The following is a 20,000-nucleotide window of genomic DNA, read 5'->3' on the forward strand; positions in this document are numbered from 1 at the left end:
AACAACGAAAAGAGTTTTGATTTGAAAATGCAATGAAACCGAATCCATAGAGAATGATATTTACTCGTATTTATTTTTTCATTTGCTTATTAATCTATTTATTGATTTATTTCCTATTCTTTAGAACATAAGAACACCAGAATGGAGGAGATTGTAAGAGACCATAAGGCTTACACTAGGCAGTTCCATGTCCCTTACCATCTGTCATCGCTATCCATAAAGTTATCTCCGTCAAAACGACCGATAGTTTCAGCGCTCACTACTACATGATTACTAAGTCAATTCCATTCGTTAACCACTGTATTGGTAAACCAGTTTTTACCTATCTCCTTCTTAATCCTACATTTGTCCAATTTAGATCCATTACCACGGTCCATCATTTATTCATTTATCTATTTATTTATTTATTTATTTATAGCCAGGCGGGGAGGCGACCCAGACGTCGGCCTAGAAAACCCAGCAGCTTGTCGCAACTGACAGGGCTTTGCCCTACCAGGGGTTTCTTACTTCCCACAGCGTGTGTGGTTTTTTTTTATTAATAATTTATTTATTTATATCTTTGTGTATCTATTTATTCATTTATTCATTATATGTTTATCTATTTTTTATTTGTTTAATTCTTTGTTCATGTGTTTACCCATTTAATCATTATTTGTTTATTTATTTATTCATCTGTTAATTTTCTACATATCAATTTATTTCCATTTCTATTCTTCATCTATCTATATTATTTACTATTCTATATATTTATCTATTTATCTACCTATTCATCTCTTTATTTGTTTGTCTATTCACCCACTCATCTATTCTATTAATTATTTAGTTGATTATTGATATATCTATTTATTTATTTATTCTAATATTCACTCATTTATTTATTCACATATTCATCATAACGACTTCCGTTGCAAAGAGCCGGAAGGAACACTTATGGATAGAAGCGGAAGTGCACAATTACGACTACAAGAAACGTCCAGGAACAACTGCAACTACCACCACTAATAAAAAATAAAAAAAAAAAAAAAAGGGATTCGGCGAAGCAGACCAAATTATAAGAAAAAATGGTGGAATTGTTACTTTTTATGTCACTTTTTCTATTAAGTCTGTTTTTTTTTTTCTGTGTCGTGTTGGTGAAGGTTGGTCTTGCAAAAAGGTGATTTCTCACACTACGTTCTCCCGCCGTTCTCTCACTCGTGTGCCAAAGCTCACGTAGGTCCATTCTCTCTCTCTCTCTCTCTCTCTCTCTCTCTCTCTCTCTCTCTCTCTCTTTCTCTCTCCTTTTCTCTTTTTTTCTATCTCTCCTCCCTATAACTCTTACTTCCTCCCTTCTTCTCTCTCTTGCTCCTGTTTTCTCTCTCTCTCTCTCTCTCTCTCTCTCTCTTTTTCTCTCTCCTTTTCTCTTTTTTCTATCTCACCTCCCTATATCTCTTACTCCCTCCCTTCTTATCTCTCTCTCTCTCTCTCTCTCTCTCTCTCTCTCTCTCTCTCTCTCTCTCTCTCTCTCTCTCTCTCTCTCTCTCTCTCTCTCTCTCTCTCTCTCTCTCCCTCAACCCCCCTCTCTATCTCCCCTCTTCTCATTTCCCTCTCTCTCCCCCATCTCCCCTTCTCTCCCTCACAGAGGGGAATAGACTTGACTAGGTGTGGGAGTGTTGGGATGGGAGTAGGGGAGTAAACTTTCTTCTAACGTTCAAACTAACGACAGCAATTGTTCATCAGACACTTCAGCTACCAATAATTGGGACTAATGGATTAGCAAACGATACGAAACGTTTCAGAGAGTGAGAAGGTTTTTTTTTCAATACCCTGTACATTGCCATTTTTTATTGCCTCCTGTTACCTTTCTTCTTCAATTTTTCTTTTCTTTTTCTTTCTCTTTTTCTTTAGTTTCCTTCATTTCTTCATATTTTTCTTTTATTTTCTTTGTTCTTTTCCTTTCTCTTTTTCTTTAGTTTCCTTCATTTCTTCATATTTTTCTTTTATTTTCTTTCTTTTCCTAATTTCATTATTTTTTATCTTTTCTCCTTCCTCTTCCCATTCCTCTTTTTTTTTAAATGATTTTCCTTCTTTCTCCTCTTCCTTTCCACCTCTTTCTTCGCTTCTTCTATTTCTTCTTATCTTTATCCAGTTTACTTCTTATAACTGTTGTGTTCACATATATCTTTATTGAGAAAAATTCCAATGGTATTCAATTCAGTATTATTTGTCTGGAGCTGTGTAGCCAACTGCTGTCGATGCCCTCAGCTGTGTAAACTCGTCTGTCATTTCGCCAAAACAAAATAACTGAAGGTTGTCGTCGTAGCAATAGTATTCATTATATAGAGCAGTTATTTCTCTTTACCTTTGTGTATTACTTTCAAATATATATAAAAATATATATTTTTATGCAGAAATGTAGGTTATGTGTTTTAAAATAGATTTAGCAAAATAGATAATCAATTTTCATAACTGACCGTTGAATGTATCCGTTCAGGTGACATTATTGTCTTGGAAGACGACTCATAACATGTCGACATCCGAGCGTTGGCCACAGTGACATCACGAACCGTTCGATATTACCCAAAAATCCATTATATGAATCAACCCTCGTTATTTTTCACTGGTGGCGGAAATGCCCACGATATTTCGAGTTTTCTTATGTTGTGCTAAGGCTCACAAATCGTAGGTGTTGCAAAATCGCTAGCATTTCCTGGAAATCTCTACGACGTATAAGGCCTTTTTTTCCCCTACGCTTCGGGTTGCCAAAGTAAGAGATCTACCGTGGCACATTTCCGCGTACAGAACTATGACAACAATTTGACCATGTCTCCTGATTTCAACCAAACGTTATTTATTGCCATATTTTGATCAAATAAATTGCTTCCCATCATATGAATCGAATAAATGTCGTTGAAAAACTACCTGTTGATTTCTGTTTAACGATGTCGTCATCTTTTGACTTTTGCCATTTCCCTCTGTGGCTTGTCATGGTTTGCCCTTTAGTTCCAAGCCATCTGCGAACAGGTGCCATGAAGCGGAAGGCGGGTTGGATCTTAGTGGCCTTGGACGCCGCCTCTTCTTATGCTATGTTGCCCCGAATTGTATCGGAGTGTTCATTTATTACCGCTTCGACTGCCACCGGCTTCGTTTCAACATCCCTGTTGGAAGGATATTTGGACACTATCAAAGTTGGATGAATATTATCAGTGTAGATCATCCTATATATTTGTTTCTAATTATCCATAATATAAATAAATGTAGAGTTTAATTTAACAGTCCGTTTTGTCTCGAAATTTGTGAAAAATGTCTGTGAATGAATCGAATGCAGTCGTATGTAGACTATGCTTCGTTCCAATACGACAACTTGTACTCTGTTTTTGCTTAATTTTGGTTTTATTTTTCTTCGGCCCACTTTCTTATAGACCAATTGGTCGTCCTTGTTTTAAAATTTGTCCGTTTGCCATTAAAAGGATGAAGGTACATTCTTGCTAAATTGAAGACATGATTTTACTAGCCAGACCACTAGATAAAGGACAAGGAAATTCAAGCAATATTGATTATGAAAATAATATATTTACAACATTTCTACATTCTAAGGTTTGTTTGCAATTATAATGATATAAACGAACCTCAACTGCCTTGCTAAAAAACAACATTACTTGTATGACAAACGGAACCAGATGTAGATTTTTATTTATTTGTTCTTTTCATGAAGGCCTGAGGAACCTTCCGTGAAAACAACTTGACAAATCTACAGTTCAGTTTGTCACTACATTCATCACAGTTATCTTACAGTTTGAATTCTACTCTGAATGTCGTTGTGTCCCGTACCCTTCGTAGCCCTGTATGACGTTTAGATTTCTGGATCTTAAGTAATTTTGTAAAAGATGTGCATAACCATTAAATCATTTTGTATAACAGAGGCAAGAATTTTAAATGATTTGTATAATATTATTTTGTTCGTATGGAGAACGGCTTCAAGAGGGGGTGAAATGTCGACATGCACATGCGCACGAGCTTATTTCAAATTTTGGAAGAGAGGTGAAGGGAGATTGGAGACGAGCTAAAAGTAAATTTTTGAGAATTCAACACCAATAAATCAGAATTTAGGGTGTTACGCCTAGGAGATTGTTGTTGTTGTTGTTGTTTTTATGGATTGTGGCAACATATGAATACCCTACTTTAAAGACTTGTAGAGAAGTACAGTGTCGATGAAAAAGATATTATGAAATAAGTAATCGGCGCAGTTTTGTCGAATATGGAGCTGGCATGTCTAGTTCTTCGTCGTCGATTGGGATGGTCAGCTTTCCGATTTAGAACTCCCACAAGTCTCCCAGATCCCCTCCAAAATTAGTCTGGATGTCCTCGATTTCTTGGCCATACTGGTCTGTAAGCTGAGCTTCGCCATTCACGTCGACGAACTGTGGATAAACAGAAGTAAATGTGGTTAGATAAGTACATTTTTTTTCGTAATATTATGGTGATTTTTCATAATTGATAGTGTTCAAATATTTGTTCAACATTGGAAAATATTGACTAGTTTGTGCTGTACGAGAGTTGGATTATTCAACAAATGAATTTTTAAATTGAAAGACAATAGATGCGGGAAAATAACAATGTTTTTTCTTAAACCGTATTTGGTTATAAATCAGAAAGGAAATATCTGATGGATGAGAAAGACTTGGTTACTAGAAAGACCCAGTTACTCGTCCTGACTAGAAAATCAGTAAAGCTATTTAACGTTCAATGAGAAACCTAGGTTGCGTCTTGAGAAAAATCTAGATTGAAGCCAATTAGAAAAATAGGACGGAGAGGGACAAAGACTGTATACAACATGGAGGCTAAATTGCACAATTTGACTCCTACGGTTCTAGAAAAGACGGGCTAGACTTCTAGACTTTTAGAGCGTTATGTCTAGGTTGAAACCGACCCGTGGCACACTTTAATTACTTTATTCTGGATACATGAGAGAGAGGTAAGGGGAGACCTCAATCCGAACCAAAGAGTGATCGGGCACGATAAGGTGTTTCAGCGCATGCGCGCGCGGGAGACTTGTTGACAGACAATATGCGTGATGTATGTATGTATGTATGTATGTATGTATGTATGAATATATGTACATATGTATGTATATATGCATGTATGAATGTATGTATATATGTATGTATGTATGTATATATGCATGTATATATACATGTATGTATGCATGTATTTACGCATATATGTACTTATACATGTATGTGTGTATGCATGCATGTATATATGTATGAATGCATGTATGTATGTGTGCATGTATATATGTATGTATGTATATATGGGAACAATAAAGGAATATATCATGATATGAATATGACAGTATCAAATCGTCAATACTTCGTACTGGGAAGGTCAATTCATGAAAAGAAACAGTCAGTCGGATGCTGTTGCCGTTGTTGTTGCTGTTGTTGTTGTTGTTGTTGTTGTTGTTGTTGTTGTTGTTTGACTTTACCAATGCTTCTATCCATGTCATCGTTTTGGTTTGTACTTCACCAACAGTTCTGTCCAGTCATTAATCGATCAGAGACTGAAATCAGACCACCAAGACCTAATCTACTCTTCTGGTGATAAACCTGGGCGAACTTACAATCCTGGCTCCAGGGAGCACATTGGTGAAATGCTGAAGCATCCTCATCTGGAAGGGGTTGGGAGGAAAGGCGTAGGGGTTCCGCAACCCTGGCCCAAAGGCTTTCGGACCCCAAGGATGACCCAGGTTCCTCCCAGGAACTCCCTGCTGCTGCTGCTGCTGCTGCTGCTGCGGGGCGAAACGGCTGAAGCCCTGTGGCGCAGCAAGGGCCACAGCAAGGAGAGTAGCGAGAACCTGTGGGAAGAGAGGCCGAAGTGAGGTGAACTGTACGTTCAAGGAGATCCGTCTTAAGATTCTTCTGGAGGAGGGAGCGAAGGGAGTATAGGCTAATAGGATGAAGGATGGTAATAGATAATAGGATAAAGACAAATAGTGAATAATGAAGAGCATCGAAATAGTGATTATTGGTCAATGCTCTCTCTCTCTCTCTCTCTCTCTCTCTCTCTCTCTCTCTCTCTCTCTCTTTCTCACCGGTAAATGCAATGCCTTCTGGCTGACATGTTAGGCTAAGTTTGGTTAGGTTAGGTAAGGTTAGGTTTAGATTATGTTTAGGCTAGATTAGGTCATAGAAATTTAGGGTTAGGTTAGGGTTAGATTAGGAAAATTTAGGTTAGGGTTAGGTTAGGGTTGAGTTAGGTTAGGTTCGTTTAATGAAAGGTTAAGGCTAGGGTTAGGATGGGTTAGGTTTGGTTAGGGATGGGTTAGATTAGGGTTGGGTTAGATTAGGGTTGAGTTAGGTTAGGTTAAATTAGGTTAGGTTAAATTAGGTTAGGTTAGATTAATGAAAGGTTAAGGCTAGGGTCAGGTTAGGGTTGGGTTAGGTCAAGTTAGGTTAATTAAGTGAAAACTAGATTTAGGTTAGGATTAGGCTATGTTAGGTTAGGTAACGAGAGGTAATAGACACTCATCACAAATACAGCTAAAACAAATATATATATCCGCATTCCCCCCTCCCCTTCCCCCGCTTGTCCTCCACCCCAAAACAATGTTACCCTCGAAAATCCGTTAGGCCGCCCCAGAAGGCCGTTACCCAGACCTAACACCTTTAGTAACCCCATTAAAAAAACACAAACCCGTTGCTTGATCGACGACAAAGACCTTGTCATAGACAATATTTAGGTTTGGTTTTCTATCTTTAAGGCCATTCAGTCGACCGTACGCCCTTGATTGTCCTGTGCCACAAGTAAAAATTTTATCATTGTTGATATGCAACATGTTAAGTATACAAAATGATATAAGAAATAGTATATAATTCAAAAAAGGCTTGCAAACAGGTTTAGAAATATACATTGACAAAGAAATATTCACGTCAAATAATAACTCCGATTTTTTTTCTGTTCTAGTTTCTTAACGATACTGGAATGGGAATATAGATTAAAGTTATATTAGGATAATGCATTAGACCAGAAATAATTTGAAATTGCAAAATATAGCGCTTAGTTTTAGTTTTTCGTATGAAATGCAGTTTCCGTTTTCTTTCATATCAAGCTATTTACACAAAACCGAAACTAATTATTATTACATGATTCCTAAAGAAATAAACCCAATAAAATATCTATTACTACTGTGTTTGGCTACCCCCCATGTAAGGGGGAAAAACATTTGGTATATGTATGTATTAATACTGTGTAAGGAATAATTATAATGAGAGAATGTAGAGAGGTAGAGAGAGAGAATGGAAAGAGAAAGAGATGGAGATAGAGAATGAAGAAAGAGAGAGAAAGAGAGAGAGAGAGCATGGAGAGAGAAAGAGAGAGAGAGGAAGAGAGAGAATTGAGAAAGAGAGGTAGAGAGTGAGAGAGAGAGAATGGAGAGAGAAAGAGGGAGAGGTAAAGAGAAAGAGAAGTAGAGAGAAAGAGAGAAATAAAGAGAGAGAAAGAGAAAGAGAAATAGAGAGAGAGATATATAATGGAGAGAGAAAGAGAGAGAGAGGTAGAGAGAGAGAAAGAGAATGGAGAGAGAAAGAGGGAGAGGTAGAGAGAGAGAGAAAGGGAGAGAGAGAGAGAGAGAGAGAGAGAGAGAGAGAGAGAGAGAGAGAGAGAGAGAGAGAGATAGAGGGGTAAAGAGAAAGAGAAATAGATAGAGGGGTAAAGAGAAAGAGAAATAGAGAGAGGTAAAGAGAAAGAGATAAAGATAAAGAGAGGTAGAGAGAGATAGAGGTAAAGAGAAAGAGAAGTAGAGAGAGAGAGAGAGAAGAAATGGAGGATGAAGCAGTGGCCATAAAATTCTTTTCGAAGCGATGACTTGCAAAATTGGGTCTTATATTTTCTTCAAAACTATAGATATCAATTTAATGATGACACCCAGATATCGTGGAATGTTTATATATTTATTCTAACTTCTGCTAAGCAATTTTATTAATTTGAAAGAAACTTTTTTAATATCCAAGAGAAGACGATGTTTTTTTACTGTTTTGTAACCCCGTAAAGCGCGAATATTTATCGCCTTTAATTTCTTTGTTTACATTTTCGTTCATAGATCATGAATTTCAGACTGCAACGAATTTCGAAAACATAGAAAGTAAAAATTTAAGTAAATAAATGAATGTCAAATCAATAACAGAAAAGGTAAATAGATAAACAGATAAATGAAAATAAAAAAATGACGATACTATAAAATTTCTTACGAAGATAGACTTTTGTTTGAAATGTGCTGTTTATCATCTGATCCCTTTCTTGTCGACAAAGTACAAGGAACATGAATAAAATCGACTGTCGGTACGGGAAAAATGAAGTAATAGAATTACTCCACGGTACATAGGAAGGGGCCGGGGGGAGGGGGGTGAAGACAACACGAAGTTGAAATGGAGGGGGGCGATCAACTATTGATCGTGAGAGAGGAGAGTTGACAGTCACCTTATTCTGTGTGTACAGAATAGATGGAGGTAGATTGTACTGTAACCAGAGCTTCTATCCATGGGGGGGGGACAATATTGGGCCTAAGAGGTAGAGAGGCTTAGAGGTAGATGAGGAGAGATTTAGGGAATAAATCATCAGAAAGGAAGAAAAGCAGAAACAAAAAGTGATCAGGATTTTTCTTTGAGTAGACATAAGCTTCCAGGCGTAAAAGAATGATACGTGTCTCTGGGCCGTAGGGGTGCCGCTAAAGTCTCCCCTTAACGTAATGACCGCGTAGAGGGGAGATGATGGAACTACGTGCTTAGATAAGACGTGTGGCCTTCCTTATCTCCGAACGCCAGTCGTGGCACTCTTGGTCACGTGATCCAGATGTCCACCCTGCTCACGTGGTCATCTCCGAGCTAGACGACCAGGAGTGTGTTCAGACAAAGGGCGTGACTCTACCCGATGTCCCGTGTCTGTGAGGAAATTGTGGTGATGGGTCGGGTATCTCACCGGAACTTGATGGAGATTGATGGGTATGCGAGGCGTGATTGCGATTTTCATAGTGTTTAGGGTCACTGGTTGGTATATGTAGATAGACAGATTGATAGAGAAAGAGAGAGAGAAGGCACAAGCATTCCTCCCAAAACTTGAGAAGTTCACAGTTCTTGACAGTAGTTCTGAGGCCAGAACCAACAGTACTCACCACAAATGTCTTCATGATGAATGGACCTAGTAGTTCAGAACACCCGACCGTTCTGATCTCTCATCGGCAGCCGCTGCTCTTATACTGCCTTCTGGTGACGTCACTATCAATCTGGACCAACAGCAGGCACTCTTGGTGCGTATCGGAGGGACAGGCCGAGTCCGCAAGGCCAAACGAGACCGGAGGGCAAGTTCGCCGTCTTACCCCGTTGTCCAATAAGTCGCTGGACAAATACTTATTCCACGTGTGCCCTTGTTTTGTGGGTGTATAGTTTGCAGTCCTACTCCCTTAACCAATAAGTCGCTGAAGGACAAATACTCCGTCCACGTGGGTCCTTGTTCTACGGGTGTATAGCTCCGTTAATACGATGGTACCAAGAAGAGCACATTACCCAAATGAAGTGAATGACAAGTAAGAAAGTCGTGATAGTATGTGATGTGAGCTCGTAATGATGTCGGGTGTGTGTCACGGTTTGAGGTGAACGTTTCTCCACAACTGTTAAGTAACAGTACCCTGTGCACGACACTGTATGTACATAAAAACATTATATTTGTCATAGAATGTGTATATACAGTGTCTGGTCCAATAACAGAGATAAAAAAAATCCTAATGCCTTTTACTCTAGATAATCATAGGTAACTTGAAAGCAAGGTAAATTCTGATTTTGTAACTTATGACAACTCGACAGCAGACGAAACAGTTTTGCTCCAGGATTTAAATAAACAAAGGTATGGAGTTGTGAACATCATATATGAGATACGATCTTTATAACACAAAAATCCTTCATGTGAAAATGTACACCCTTGCAACACAATACTCCATAATCGTATCGTGATATCGTAAATATCATTGAACTATATTGAAAATGTTCAATCAATTGTTGCCTCAGTTTTCTATTTCTGGGGGCCCAAGGCCCTACGGTAACCGTTAACAGTCCTCAGGATTTCCCAAACACACTCTTCAATGAAAGGTCGAGCTCATGTAGGTGTTGTATGTGTATAAGTGGAAACTAATCAATACATTCCACCCGGTCAGGGAACCGAATGCCAGCCCCTCGGGGTTGCACCTTTGGATGAACATGAACGTGTTCATGAGGTATGAAAACGGCTGTTGGAGGACACGATCCTACCTGATGCCCCTCTTGAGGAACAGCCTTCCTCAAGTGCATATCACTACTTCCAGATGCAGTGTATGATAAGACAATGAAAACTAGGGAAGACAATGCATCTATTAACATCCATTAACGTCAACATAAACAACAATTGATTGATACGTAACTGAGAAGTTGCACGTTTTGTCGTGGGACGTGACGGAACGAAAATGAAAACAAAAGAAAGAATTATCTAAAATTTTATCTCCGTGTTTATGATTCTATACTGCATTCGAGTACCATTGAAAATGTGTTAGGCACTGGACTATGATTATCTGTTAATCTATATGTTTCTTTACTTATTGATATATCTATCAACGTATATATTTGATTGATTTTAATTTGTTTATTTGGTATATTTTTATTCATTTGTTCGTTTATTCATTTATTCGTTTATTTATTCATTAATTTATTCATTTATTCGTGTATTCGTTTATTTATTCACTTAATCATTCATTTATTCATTTAATCATTCATTCATTTATTCATATATTCATTCATTCATTTAAATATTTCATTTATTCGTTCATTCATTTATTTATTCATATATTCATCTATTCATTTATTTATTTATTCATTTATTCATTATTCATTTATTCATTTATTCATTTATTCATTTATTCATTTATTCATTTATTCATTTATTCATTTATTCATTTATTCATTTATTCATTTATTCATTTATTCATTTATTCATTTATTCATTTATTCATTTATTCATTTATTCGTTTATTCGTTTATCAATGTATTAATTAATTAATTTATTTATTAATTTAATTATTCATTTATCAATTTATTCATTTATTCATTTATTCATTTATTCATTTATTCGTTTATTCATTTATTCATTTATTCATTTATTCGTTTAAGCATTTATTCATTTATTCGTTTATTTGTTTATTCGTTCATTCATTCTTTTATTCATTTATTCGTTTATTCGTTTATTCATTTATTCATTCATTAATTAATTTATTAATTAATTGATTCATTGATTCATTGATTCATTTATTCATTTATTCGTTTATTCGTTTATTCGTTTATTCATTTATTCATTTATTCATTTATTCATTTATTCATTTATTCATTTATTCATTTATTCATTTATTCATTTATTCATTTATTCATTTATTCATTTATTCATTTATTCATTTATTCATTTATTCGTTTATTTGTTTATTCGTTCATTCATTGATTCATTCATTTATTCGTTTATTCGTTTATCAATGTATTAATTAATTAATTTATTTATTTATTCATTTATTAATTTATTCATTTATTCATTTATTCATTTATTCATTTATTCATTTATTCATTTATTCGTTTATTCATTTATTCATTTATTCATTTATTCATTTATTCATTTATTCATTTATTCATTTATTCATTTATTCATTTATTCATTTATTCACTTATTCATTTATTCATTTATTCATTTATTCATTTATTCATTTATTCATTTATTCATTTATTCATTTATTCATTTATTCATTTATTCATTTATTCATTCATTCATTTATTCATTTATTCGTTCATTCGTTCAATCGTTCATTCGTTCATTCATTCATTCGTTTATTCGCTTCTTCGTTTATTCAAGTATTAATTTAATCATTTATTCTTTTAGTCATTTAATCATTTAGTCATTTATTCAGTTAATCATTTATTCAGTTTATCATCTATTCATTCATTCATTCATTTATACATTTATTCATTTATTCATTTGTTCATTTGTTCATTTATTCATTTATTCGTTTATTCATTTATTCATTTATTAATTTATTCATTTATTCATTTATTCATTTATTCATTTATTCATTTATTCATTTATTCATTTATTCATTTATTCATTTATTCATTTATTCATTTATTCATTTATTCATTTATTCATTTATTCAGTTAATCATTTATTCAGTTAATCGTCTATTCATTCATTCATTTATTCACTTACTCATCCATTCATTCATTTATTCACTCATTCACTTATTCATTTATTTATTCATTTGATTTGTATTGAATGTGTTTATCTATTGATTGATTTATTTATCTATCTATTTATCTCTTTATTTATCTATTTATCTATCTTTTTATCTTTTTATTTTTCTGTCTATTTGATCTATTTATCTATTCCTTCTTGTTCTTCTTCTTTTTCCTCTTCTTCGTCATATTCCCCTTTCTCTTATTCTTCTTCCTCTTCTTTTTCTTATTCTTATTCCCTTTCTTCGTCATATTCCCCTTCTTCTTCTTATTCTTTTCCTTCTTTTTCTTATTATTATTCCCTTTCTTTGTCATATTCCCCTTCTTCTTATTCTTTTCCTTCTTTTTCTTTTTTCTTATTCCCTTTCTTCGTCATATTCCCCTTCTTCTTATTCTCTTCCTTCTTTTTCTTTTTCTTGTTCCCTTTCTTCGTCATATTCCCCTTCTTCTTATTCTCTTCCTTCTTTTTCTTTTTCTTATTCCCTTTCTTCGTCATATTCCCCTTCTTCTTATTCTTTTCCTTCTTTTTCTTTTTCTTGTTCCCTTTCTTCGTCATATTCCCCTTCTTCTTATTCTTCTTTTCCTTCTTTTTCTTATTCTTATTCCCTTTCTTCGTCATATTCGCCTTCTTCTTATTCTTCTTCTTTCGTCCCCCCTTCCTCCCATTATTTCCCTCCCACGACTGAGCCGGCTATTTACTGGTGATTTATTTCTGAGCGCAGCCGGATGTACTACTGGGGCAGCCAGTGCCTGAATTAGGCCGAAGAACCGGTCACGAACGGGAACTCTGGGCTAAAAACCGGTTGCGTTCGAAATCTAGATGCCGTTGTCAAGGTAGAATATTTTGTTACTAATACGTAGTTACTGGAATTGCTGTATGTGTGTGTATATATATATATATATATATATATATATATATATATATATATATATATATATATATATATATATATATATATATATATATATATATATATATATGAATTCAAAAATGTGTTCAGAAAGGATGTGAAGAAAATATATATAATGTTTGCTTTAAGGATTAAGGATAATAAAACGAATTTGTTGTAAATGAAATGTAACATATCAGACTGACCTTTGTCAGTATAGCCAAACGACATTTAAAGCCTAGATTTTACTTCTTTTGTTCAAGACGATATGTTTCTTTTATTTTTTTCTGTATGTTGTCTGCTGATTGTATTCGTCCATATGGACGCTCGCCTACTTTTTTTTTTCCCGTGGTCACCTTTTCTGTCGCAAGAGGTCAAGATAATAAATTGTGCCTTACGCAAGATCTTCATTAGCAGCAGGAAGTTACACAAAGTTGACTACAGTTGTTGTCTAGACATATTTCCTTATTTGATGAAGAACAAGAATTGTCAAGGAGGCTTAGGGCCGCCATCTTGAATGCTTTGTTGCCATGGTTAGAACAAGTGGTTACTCATGAACGACGACTTGTCACTAACCATTTGTGAATGTAAAAGAAATAACAAGCTCTTTTTATTACCAACCAGAATTAATTCCTAGGGTCCTTCACCCTAAGGAAACAAAAGAAAATATTTCATTCTTCCTAGAGTCAGTGTTACCTAAAATAGACAAGTCTTGAAATACGCCACTTTATCGAAACGGATATGACGTCGGTTTGTTTACGTTCTGACGTAACCGAGTCAACGACGGGAAGATAAATCCTGAGGCAGTCAATGAAATATGATTTACCCAATTACCTTTTCCATTATAACAGATTTTTTTGCTATGGAATAAAAAATATTCGATTTATTAAGACGTTATAAATAACTAGGGCTTTGATTTGTGTCTCTTCATGGCCATCGACGTAGATAATGTGCTCACCTCAATCGACCGGGCAAATGTCGAAGGACTAGAAGCTGCTGGGCTGTTCCCGCCAAAAAGTGTAACAGACTTAATCTTGTCAAACAAGTTTTCAATTTAGTGTTCAAGATATATATCCGTGTATGCATAAATGTATGTATGGATGGATGGATATTTTACCGAACTGCATTTATCTAATTGTAATATATATGAAAGTAGCTACTCTTTTAGGGTCCTGTCTCTTTTCTTTAACTATTATAACTAGTTTTGAAATCACTTGTGGTTTACCTTGGACTATATATATATATATGTATGTATTTCCTTATATACTTCCTTTAATGATCTGAACACTGCTATTAAATATTTTTTGTTTTCAATTATTTATTCATCCATTTTATTTTATTACTAAATTTTTTAAATATAGAAGACCCAGTGCTTTTAATATGTTTTATCTGTAAGGCGAGGCTACCCTTATCTGGAGTTCAGGTGGCGGATACTGAGCCATCGATAGAAGAAATTCTGCCCTGAATGAGGTTTGAGAGGCTGTAAGTTGAAGGGTGGAAAGACGATTCGCATCTGCAACGTCAGCGCAAAGTTGCTGAAAGCCGGTGATGGAGCCATGATCCGTGGGTTTATGTGGTGCTGTCAGCCATTGGACAATCAGGTGTCAGCCCCTCTGACAGGTGAAAGGGGCTGGTCGTCCCTGTCTGAAAGAGGAAAGTAAACAGGAATGGGTGCAACATTTACCGTGGCACACTGCACATTGCGCAGTGTGCCGGACAAGGTGCTCGCCCATCTGTTGCTGTTATGGATGTGCCTACCATAAATTCAGACGCCGATACTCTCTGGGTTCACGTCCAATAAGTCAACAACTGATCTGACCCTAGCTATTCGTTTTCTTGTGGAGCGCCGTCAAAGGTTGCTTGCAGTCTGTTGATTTCAAGAAGGCGTTTGACTCGTTCTATCGTGGGATGCTCTGGGATCTGCGGATCCATGAATTTATTGACATGATATCTGGCTCATATTCTGGGACAGAGAGTGCTGTGAAGTATGGAGGAGACTTGTCTAGCTTCTTTCCTGTTAATTCAGGGGTGAGGCAAGGGTGCGTCCTCGCACTAACACTTGTCATTACTCGCAGGGACCAGCATTCGACAGAGTTCTTGATCGATGTCATTGCGGAGGATCCATTAGTAACACTAAGGTCACTCACCTTGATTTTGCCGATGATGTTGCACTTCTTGTGGAGTCGTAGGAGGTTCTAGTCACCGCAGTGAGAGGAGACTGCTTGGACTCTGTCTCCAAGACCTCAGTGGATGGCACAGTTCAATCTGCCCATTCAGGCGGCGAGGAGATTGAGGTTTGGAAAAATTTCATATACCTTATTACTGTGGTGCATAACAATGGTGAGTCATGTCAGAGAACCATTCGAAAGATTGGTAATGCCTACGGTATGATGGACTCGATCTAATGCAGGACTAAGATATGAATCTTTAAGTCACTTGTGTTCCCTGTCTTGCTGCACGGCTGTGAGACATGGGCATTGAATGCCGACTTGAAGAGGCGTCTCGACATCTTAGTTACCAAGCGCCTTCGAAGATTCGTGGGGTATCACTGACATGACGATATGTAAAGCCAGAGACGTTACTATGAGACTCAATCAAGACCTGTTACCAGCATAATTGTTAAACGTCAACTCCGGCTATCTAGGTATGGTGTTGATCCTACTCCCAGGGTTGTCTTCGCTTAAGGAAGGGTGGCTGCGTGGGAGTTTCTTCAGAAACACCGTGGGGATTGGCATCGGGGTGTGTCAGTGAAGTGACGGTACTCCCTGCGCAAGCTCCCAACTGAATATATATATATATATATATATATATATATATATATATGTATGTATATATATATATATATATATATACATTTATATACATGTTAACATATTTTCAACCACATTTCACTTTCAATTCAATGCCATCACAGTCGAGACTAACGAGAAGCTCGAAGTAAACATGTATTGGAAATTGAAACGTGGTTAAGCCGAGGACTCGAATTCAGCTTGGACGTGACTAAGTGTCAGTGACTTAACCCATTCCGCTATCAAGAGAGATTTGAGTGGAGCACAAATTCCTTATATTTGTATGCTCGAGTTACATATACACGAATTTTTGCGTTCAACCCACTGGAAACCATTCACTGTAGTTATATATATATATATATATATATATATATATATATATATATAATTATATATATATGTTCTTAATTGTAGGGAGAGGAACAGAAGGAGGGAGTATATAATGTTTATAGAAGAGGTACATTATACACACACACACCACACACACACACAGTACACAGCACACACCACACCAACACACACACACACATATATAATATATATTATATAGATATATATATATATTATTATAATATATATATTATGGGAGGATCTTAATAGTGAGAGGATTATAGGAGAGGAACATGAAGGAGTAATTGGTGAGGACCCAGTGTGATTTAGCAGACGCTTTATACATCGTAAATGAGGTTGTAGTAGATCAGATTCTTTGGTTGGTAAGACAGACTATGTGAGAAAGGTATAGGAAAGGGGGAAGGATGTTTTTTGGCTTTTATGGATTAGCAGGACAGGAAAAGGCTTATGATAGGGTAGACAGAAAGGCACTGTGGGAGGTTTATTAAAAGCCCCCCCAGATTTATTGTATAGGAGGAAAGCATTTTGGGAGCTGTACAAGAGTTTTTGTATGAGAGTAGTAGAGCTTGTGTAATGGGGATGACAGGATTGGCACATAGAAATGGAGAGAGTGAGTGGTTTGAAGTAAAGGTTTGAGATGGACTTCGTCAAGGATGCGTTATGTCACACTGGCTGTTCAACTGTATACATGGATGGGGTTGGCGTGCGAGAGGTGAGACTGCTAGGGTAGTGGGTCAGGGATTGGGAGATGGTTAAAGAAATGGAGAAAAGTGGGAGGTGACCAGCTGTTGTTTGCGGACGACACTAGCGCTTGTGGCAGGGTCAAAAGAGGGGATGGAGGGATTGAGAAGCTGGAGGAGGCAAGAGTTTTGGGAGAGAATGATTATGTGATAGAAAGAAAAGCTAAAAGATAAATGGTGGGTTAAAAAGAAGGTGATGAAGAAGATGTCTATACAAGGGGTAGACAGAGAAAAAAAGAGGGCAGTGTACTGGAATAAGTGAAAAAAAAAAACATTAAGTGGAGTAGCCGACTGGAGAAGTGGAATATTTAGTTTAAGATACTTGGGTGCAAGTGTAGCAGGAAAAGGTTGAAAAAAAAAAAAAACAAAAAAAAAGTGAAGGTGGAGGTAGGAATTGTAGATTTAGAGAGAAGCGAGTAAAATGCCTTGGTGGGATTAAAGAGTGTAATGAGGAATAGACATTAGTGGATGGGGGATTATGCGAAGAGGAGAAAAAATTGTATGAAGGAGTGAGATTGTGCCAACATCACTGTATGGGGGCAGACAAACGTGGAACATAAGAGAAGAAGAGAGAAGGAGTTATGAAATGTGAATGGTTTGAGATGAGGTGTCTGTAGAAGTATGTGGTGGGGGTTACTAGGCTGGGATAGCTGTGAGAAATGAGGAGGTGAGAAGGAGAACAGGGGTGAAAAAAGGATTTTGAGGAGATAGGGTTGATGAAAGAATATATTCCAGGATGAGGTCTTGGACACATTGAAAGAAGTATGAGTGACTAAATTGACTAGTAAAAGATGGTATGGAGGGGCAGATGTGGAGGAAGTGAACATAGAGGGGACGTCCTAGGATGAGGTGGGGATGGATGGGGTGAAGGGGGCTTTGGGGAAGAGGGTGGAATGTCTGTTGAGGAAGGAAGGGAGAGAACCGGAAGACAGAGGTGAGTTGGAGAATGATGGTTGTATATGGATGATGTTGTGATTGCATGAGGAGGAATGGGCGGGGGGTGGGGGTGGGGTGGGAAGTATGGTGTGATGTAATTTTGACGGCAGCCCGGAAGGGATTTATTCTCCCCGTACGCTCTCCTTATATGCAAGGGGGGACGGAAGCGAAGTGACGGAGAGGGGGGGAGTCGCCAATTAAATGAAGCGGCCTTGCTGTGGATGTGCTGTGTCTTGCGACACTGCTTCTGACCCAGGGCGTGTGGCGGTGCGGCAGGGTGCAGGGATGACCCGTCATCCAGGAGGTGCTCAGATGAGAGGGAGGGTGGGAGGGGTGGGAGGGTTTATCTGTGGTGGAGTGTATTTGGGGATGAAAATGGGTGGGAGTGTTTTTTTTTTATGCCTTTCCCTTTTTGGCTACCCTCCCTTGGAAGGCGGAAAAACCTTGGTATATGTATGTATGTATGTTATGTATATATATGTATAATATTATACATATGTACATAAGATGTTTTAAATATATATATATGTATATATATACATATGTACATATATGTATATATATATATATACATATATATATGTATATATATATATATGTATATATATATATATACATATACTGTATATACATGTGTGCGTGTAGACGCACACACAAACACACACACACACACACACACACACACACACACACACACACACACACACACACACACACACACAAACACACACACACACACACACAACACACCACACACACACACCTCACACACACACACACCACACACCCACACACACACACACACACACACACACCATATATATATTATATATATATATATATCCATATACATATATAGACATATATATATATATAAAGTCATTTTAACTCGCACCTCTCACACACCACACACACACACACACACACACACCACACACACACATATATATATATATAAATATATATCAATATATAATTATATACATTACACACACATACACACACACATCATATATATATATATATATATTATATATATATATATGGGCTGTTGTATAATATATATATATATATAATATATATATATATATATAAAAACTGGTAAACACCAGATTCAAATTGAAGGTTTTATTTGCCCGACGTTTCGATTCCCGTCCCAGGGAATCGTCTTCAAGATTGTGAACTTTTTATAAATCACCGAAATGGTAATGAATCCTGGTTGAAAGGTTCACCCTCTCAATAATATGTACAAAGCATACCTTATTACAATATAATAAATACATTACAATAGAAATGAAATATTGGTACCAATTAGAATAAAATAAAATACAAAAATTAAAAGTTTGGGTCTACAGAAAAGCCCACCCACCACAGATAGACTGTTGGATTTTGATAGCTACCATCCAGATTGAGCCACAAAAGGAGTGTTGATCAGGACTTTATGGAACAGAGCGATTAAATAAAGTCTGTTTTTTTTTCTGTGGAATCTAAGAAGCCGAAAGAAAACACCTTTTACAGGTCTTCTTCCGTGGAATACGGGCTATCCCAGCAGAGCAGCACTATACAGAAAAGGACAAAAACAATACGACCCACCGACACCCACACCACCAGAGACCACATATCACAACTAGAGTCACTATCCCCTATATAAAGGAGCATGTGAGGTTACTGCAAAGAGTCTTACGTGACAAAGGAATACAAGTAGCACACAAACCTGGTCAACACCTTACACAGAAATCTTACCAAAGTAAAAAGACACTGAAGAACCTGCACAACAGGTCCGGTGTAGTTTACCGCATAAGCTGCACGGACTGTGACACGAATAAAAAACAAAAATAATGTAGGTAGAAACACAAAACAATTAGCCACTAGAAGTACAAGAACATCCAACGTGCAGTTAGGCGAGAAGATCCGAAAACGGCCCTGTACAACACACTACAGAACAACACCAACACATGATTTTTGATTGATTGAGAGTATCAAGTAGAGTGACAACTTCTACACAAAGAAAAATAACAAAAAGAAAAG

General features: G+C 36.6%; 2 protein-coding genes across 2 annotated transcripts in view; one reads left to right on the top strand and one right to left on the bottom strand.

Annotated features, from left to right (window-relative positions):
- LOC143021507 (uncharacterized) overlaps nt 1-20,000 on the top strand; it is a 141,158-nt gene that overhangs the window by 73,932 nt on the left and 47,226 nt on the right. The gene's annotated exons all lie outside the window — the stretch shown is intronic.
- On the bottom strand, nt 3,552-9,255 carry LOC143019594 (uncharacterized). The gene is made up of 3 exons (XM_076175378.1): nt 9,146-9,255; nt 5,600-5,833; nt 3,552-4,397 (listed from the first exon to the last, which is right to left on the bottom strand). The coding sequence occupies exons 1-3, from the start codon at nt 9,158-9,160 to the stop codon at nt 4,290-4,292; spliced, it is 357 nt and encodes a 118-aa protein (XP_076031493.1). The 5' UTR covers nt 9,161-9,255; the 3' UTR covers nt 3,552-4,289.

This window comes from Oratosquilla oratoria, chromosome 3, assembly GCF_046742065.1.
Source record: "Oratosquilla oratoria isolate Oo_2021 chromosome 3, ASM4674206v1, whole genome shotgun sequence".
In the NCBI taxonomy this organism is placed as follows: Eukaryota; Metazoa; Arthropoda; class Malacostraca; order Stomatopoda; family Squillidae; genus Oratosquilla; species Oratosquilla oratoria.

What these genes read in the sequence shown, in the direction of transcription:
- LOC143019594 (XM_076175378.1), bottom strand. An exon ending in TGCTCCCTGGAGCCAGGATT is followed by an intron (nt 4,398 to 5,599) that starts GTAAGTTCGCCC and finishes GTTTATCCACAG; the next exon opens with TTCGTCGACGTGAATGGCGA.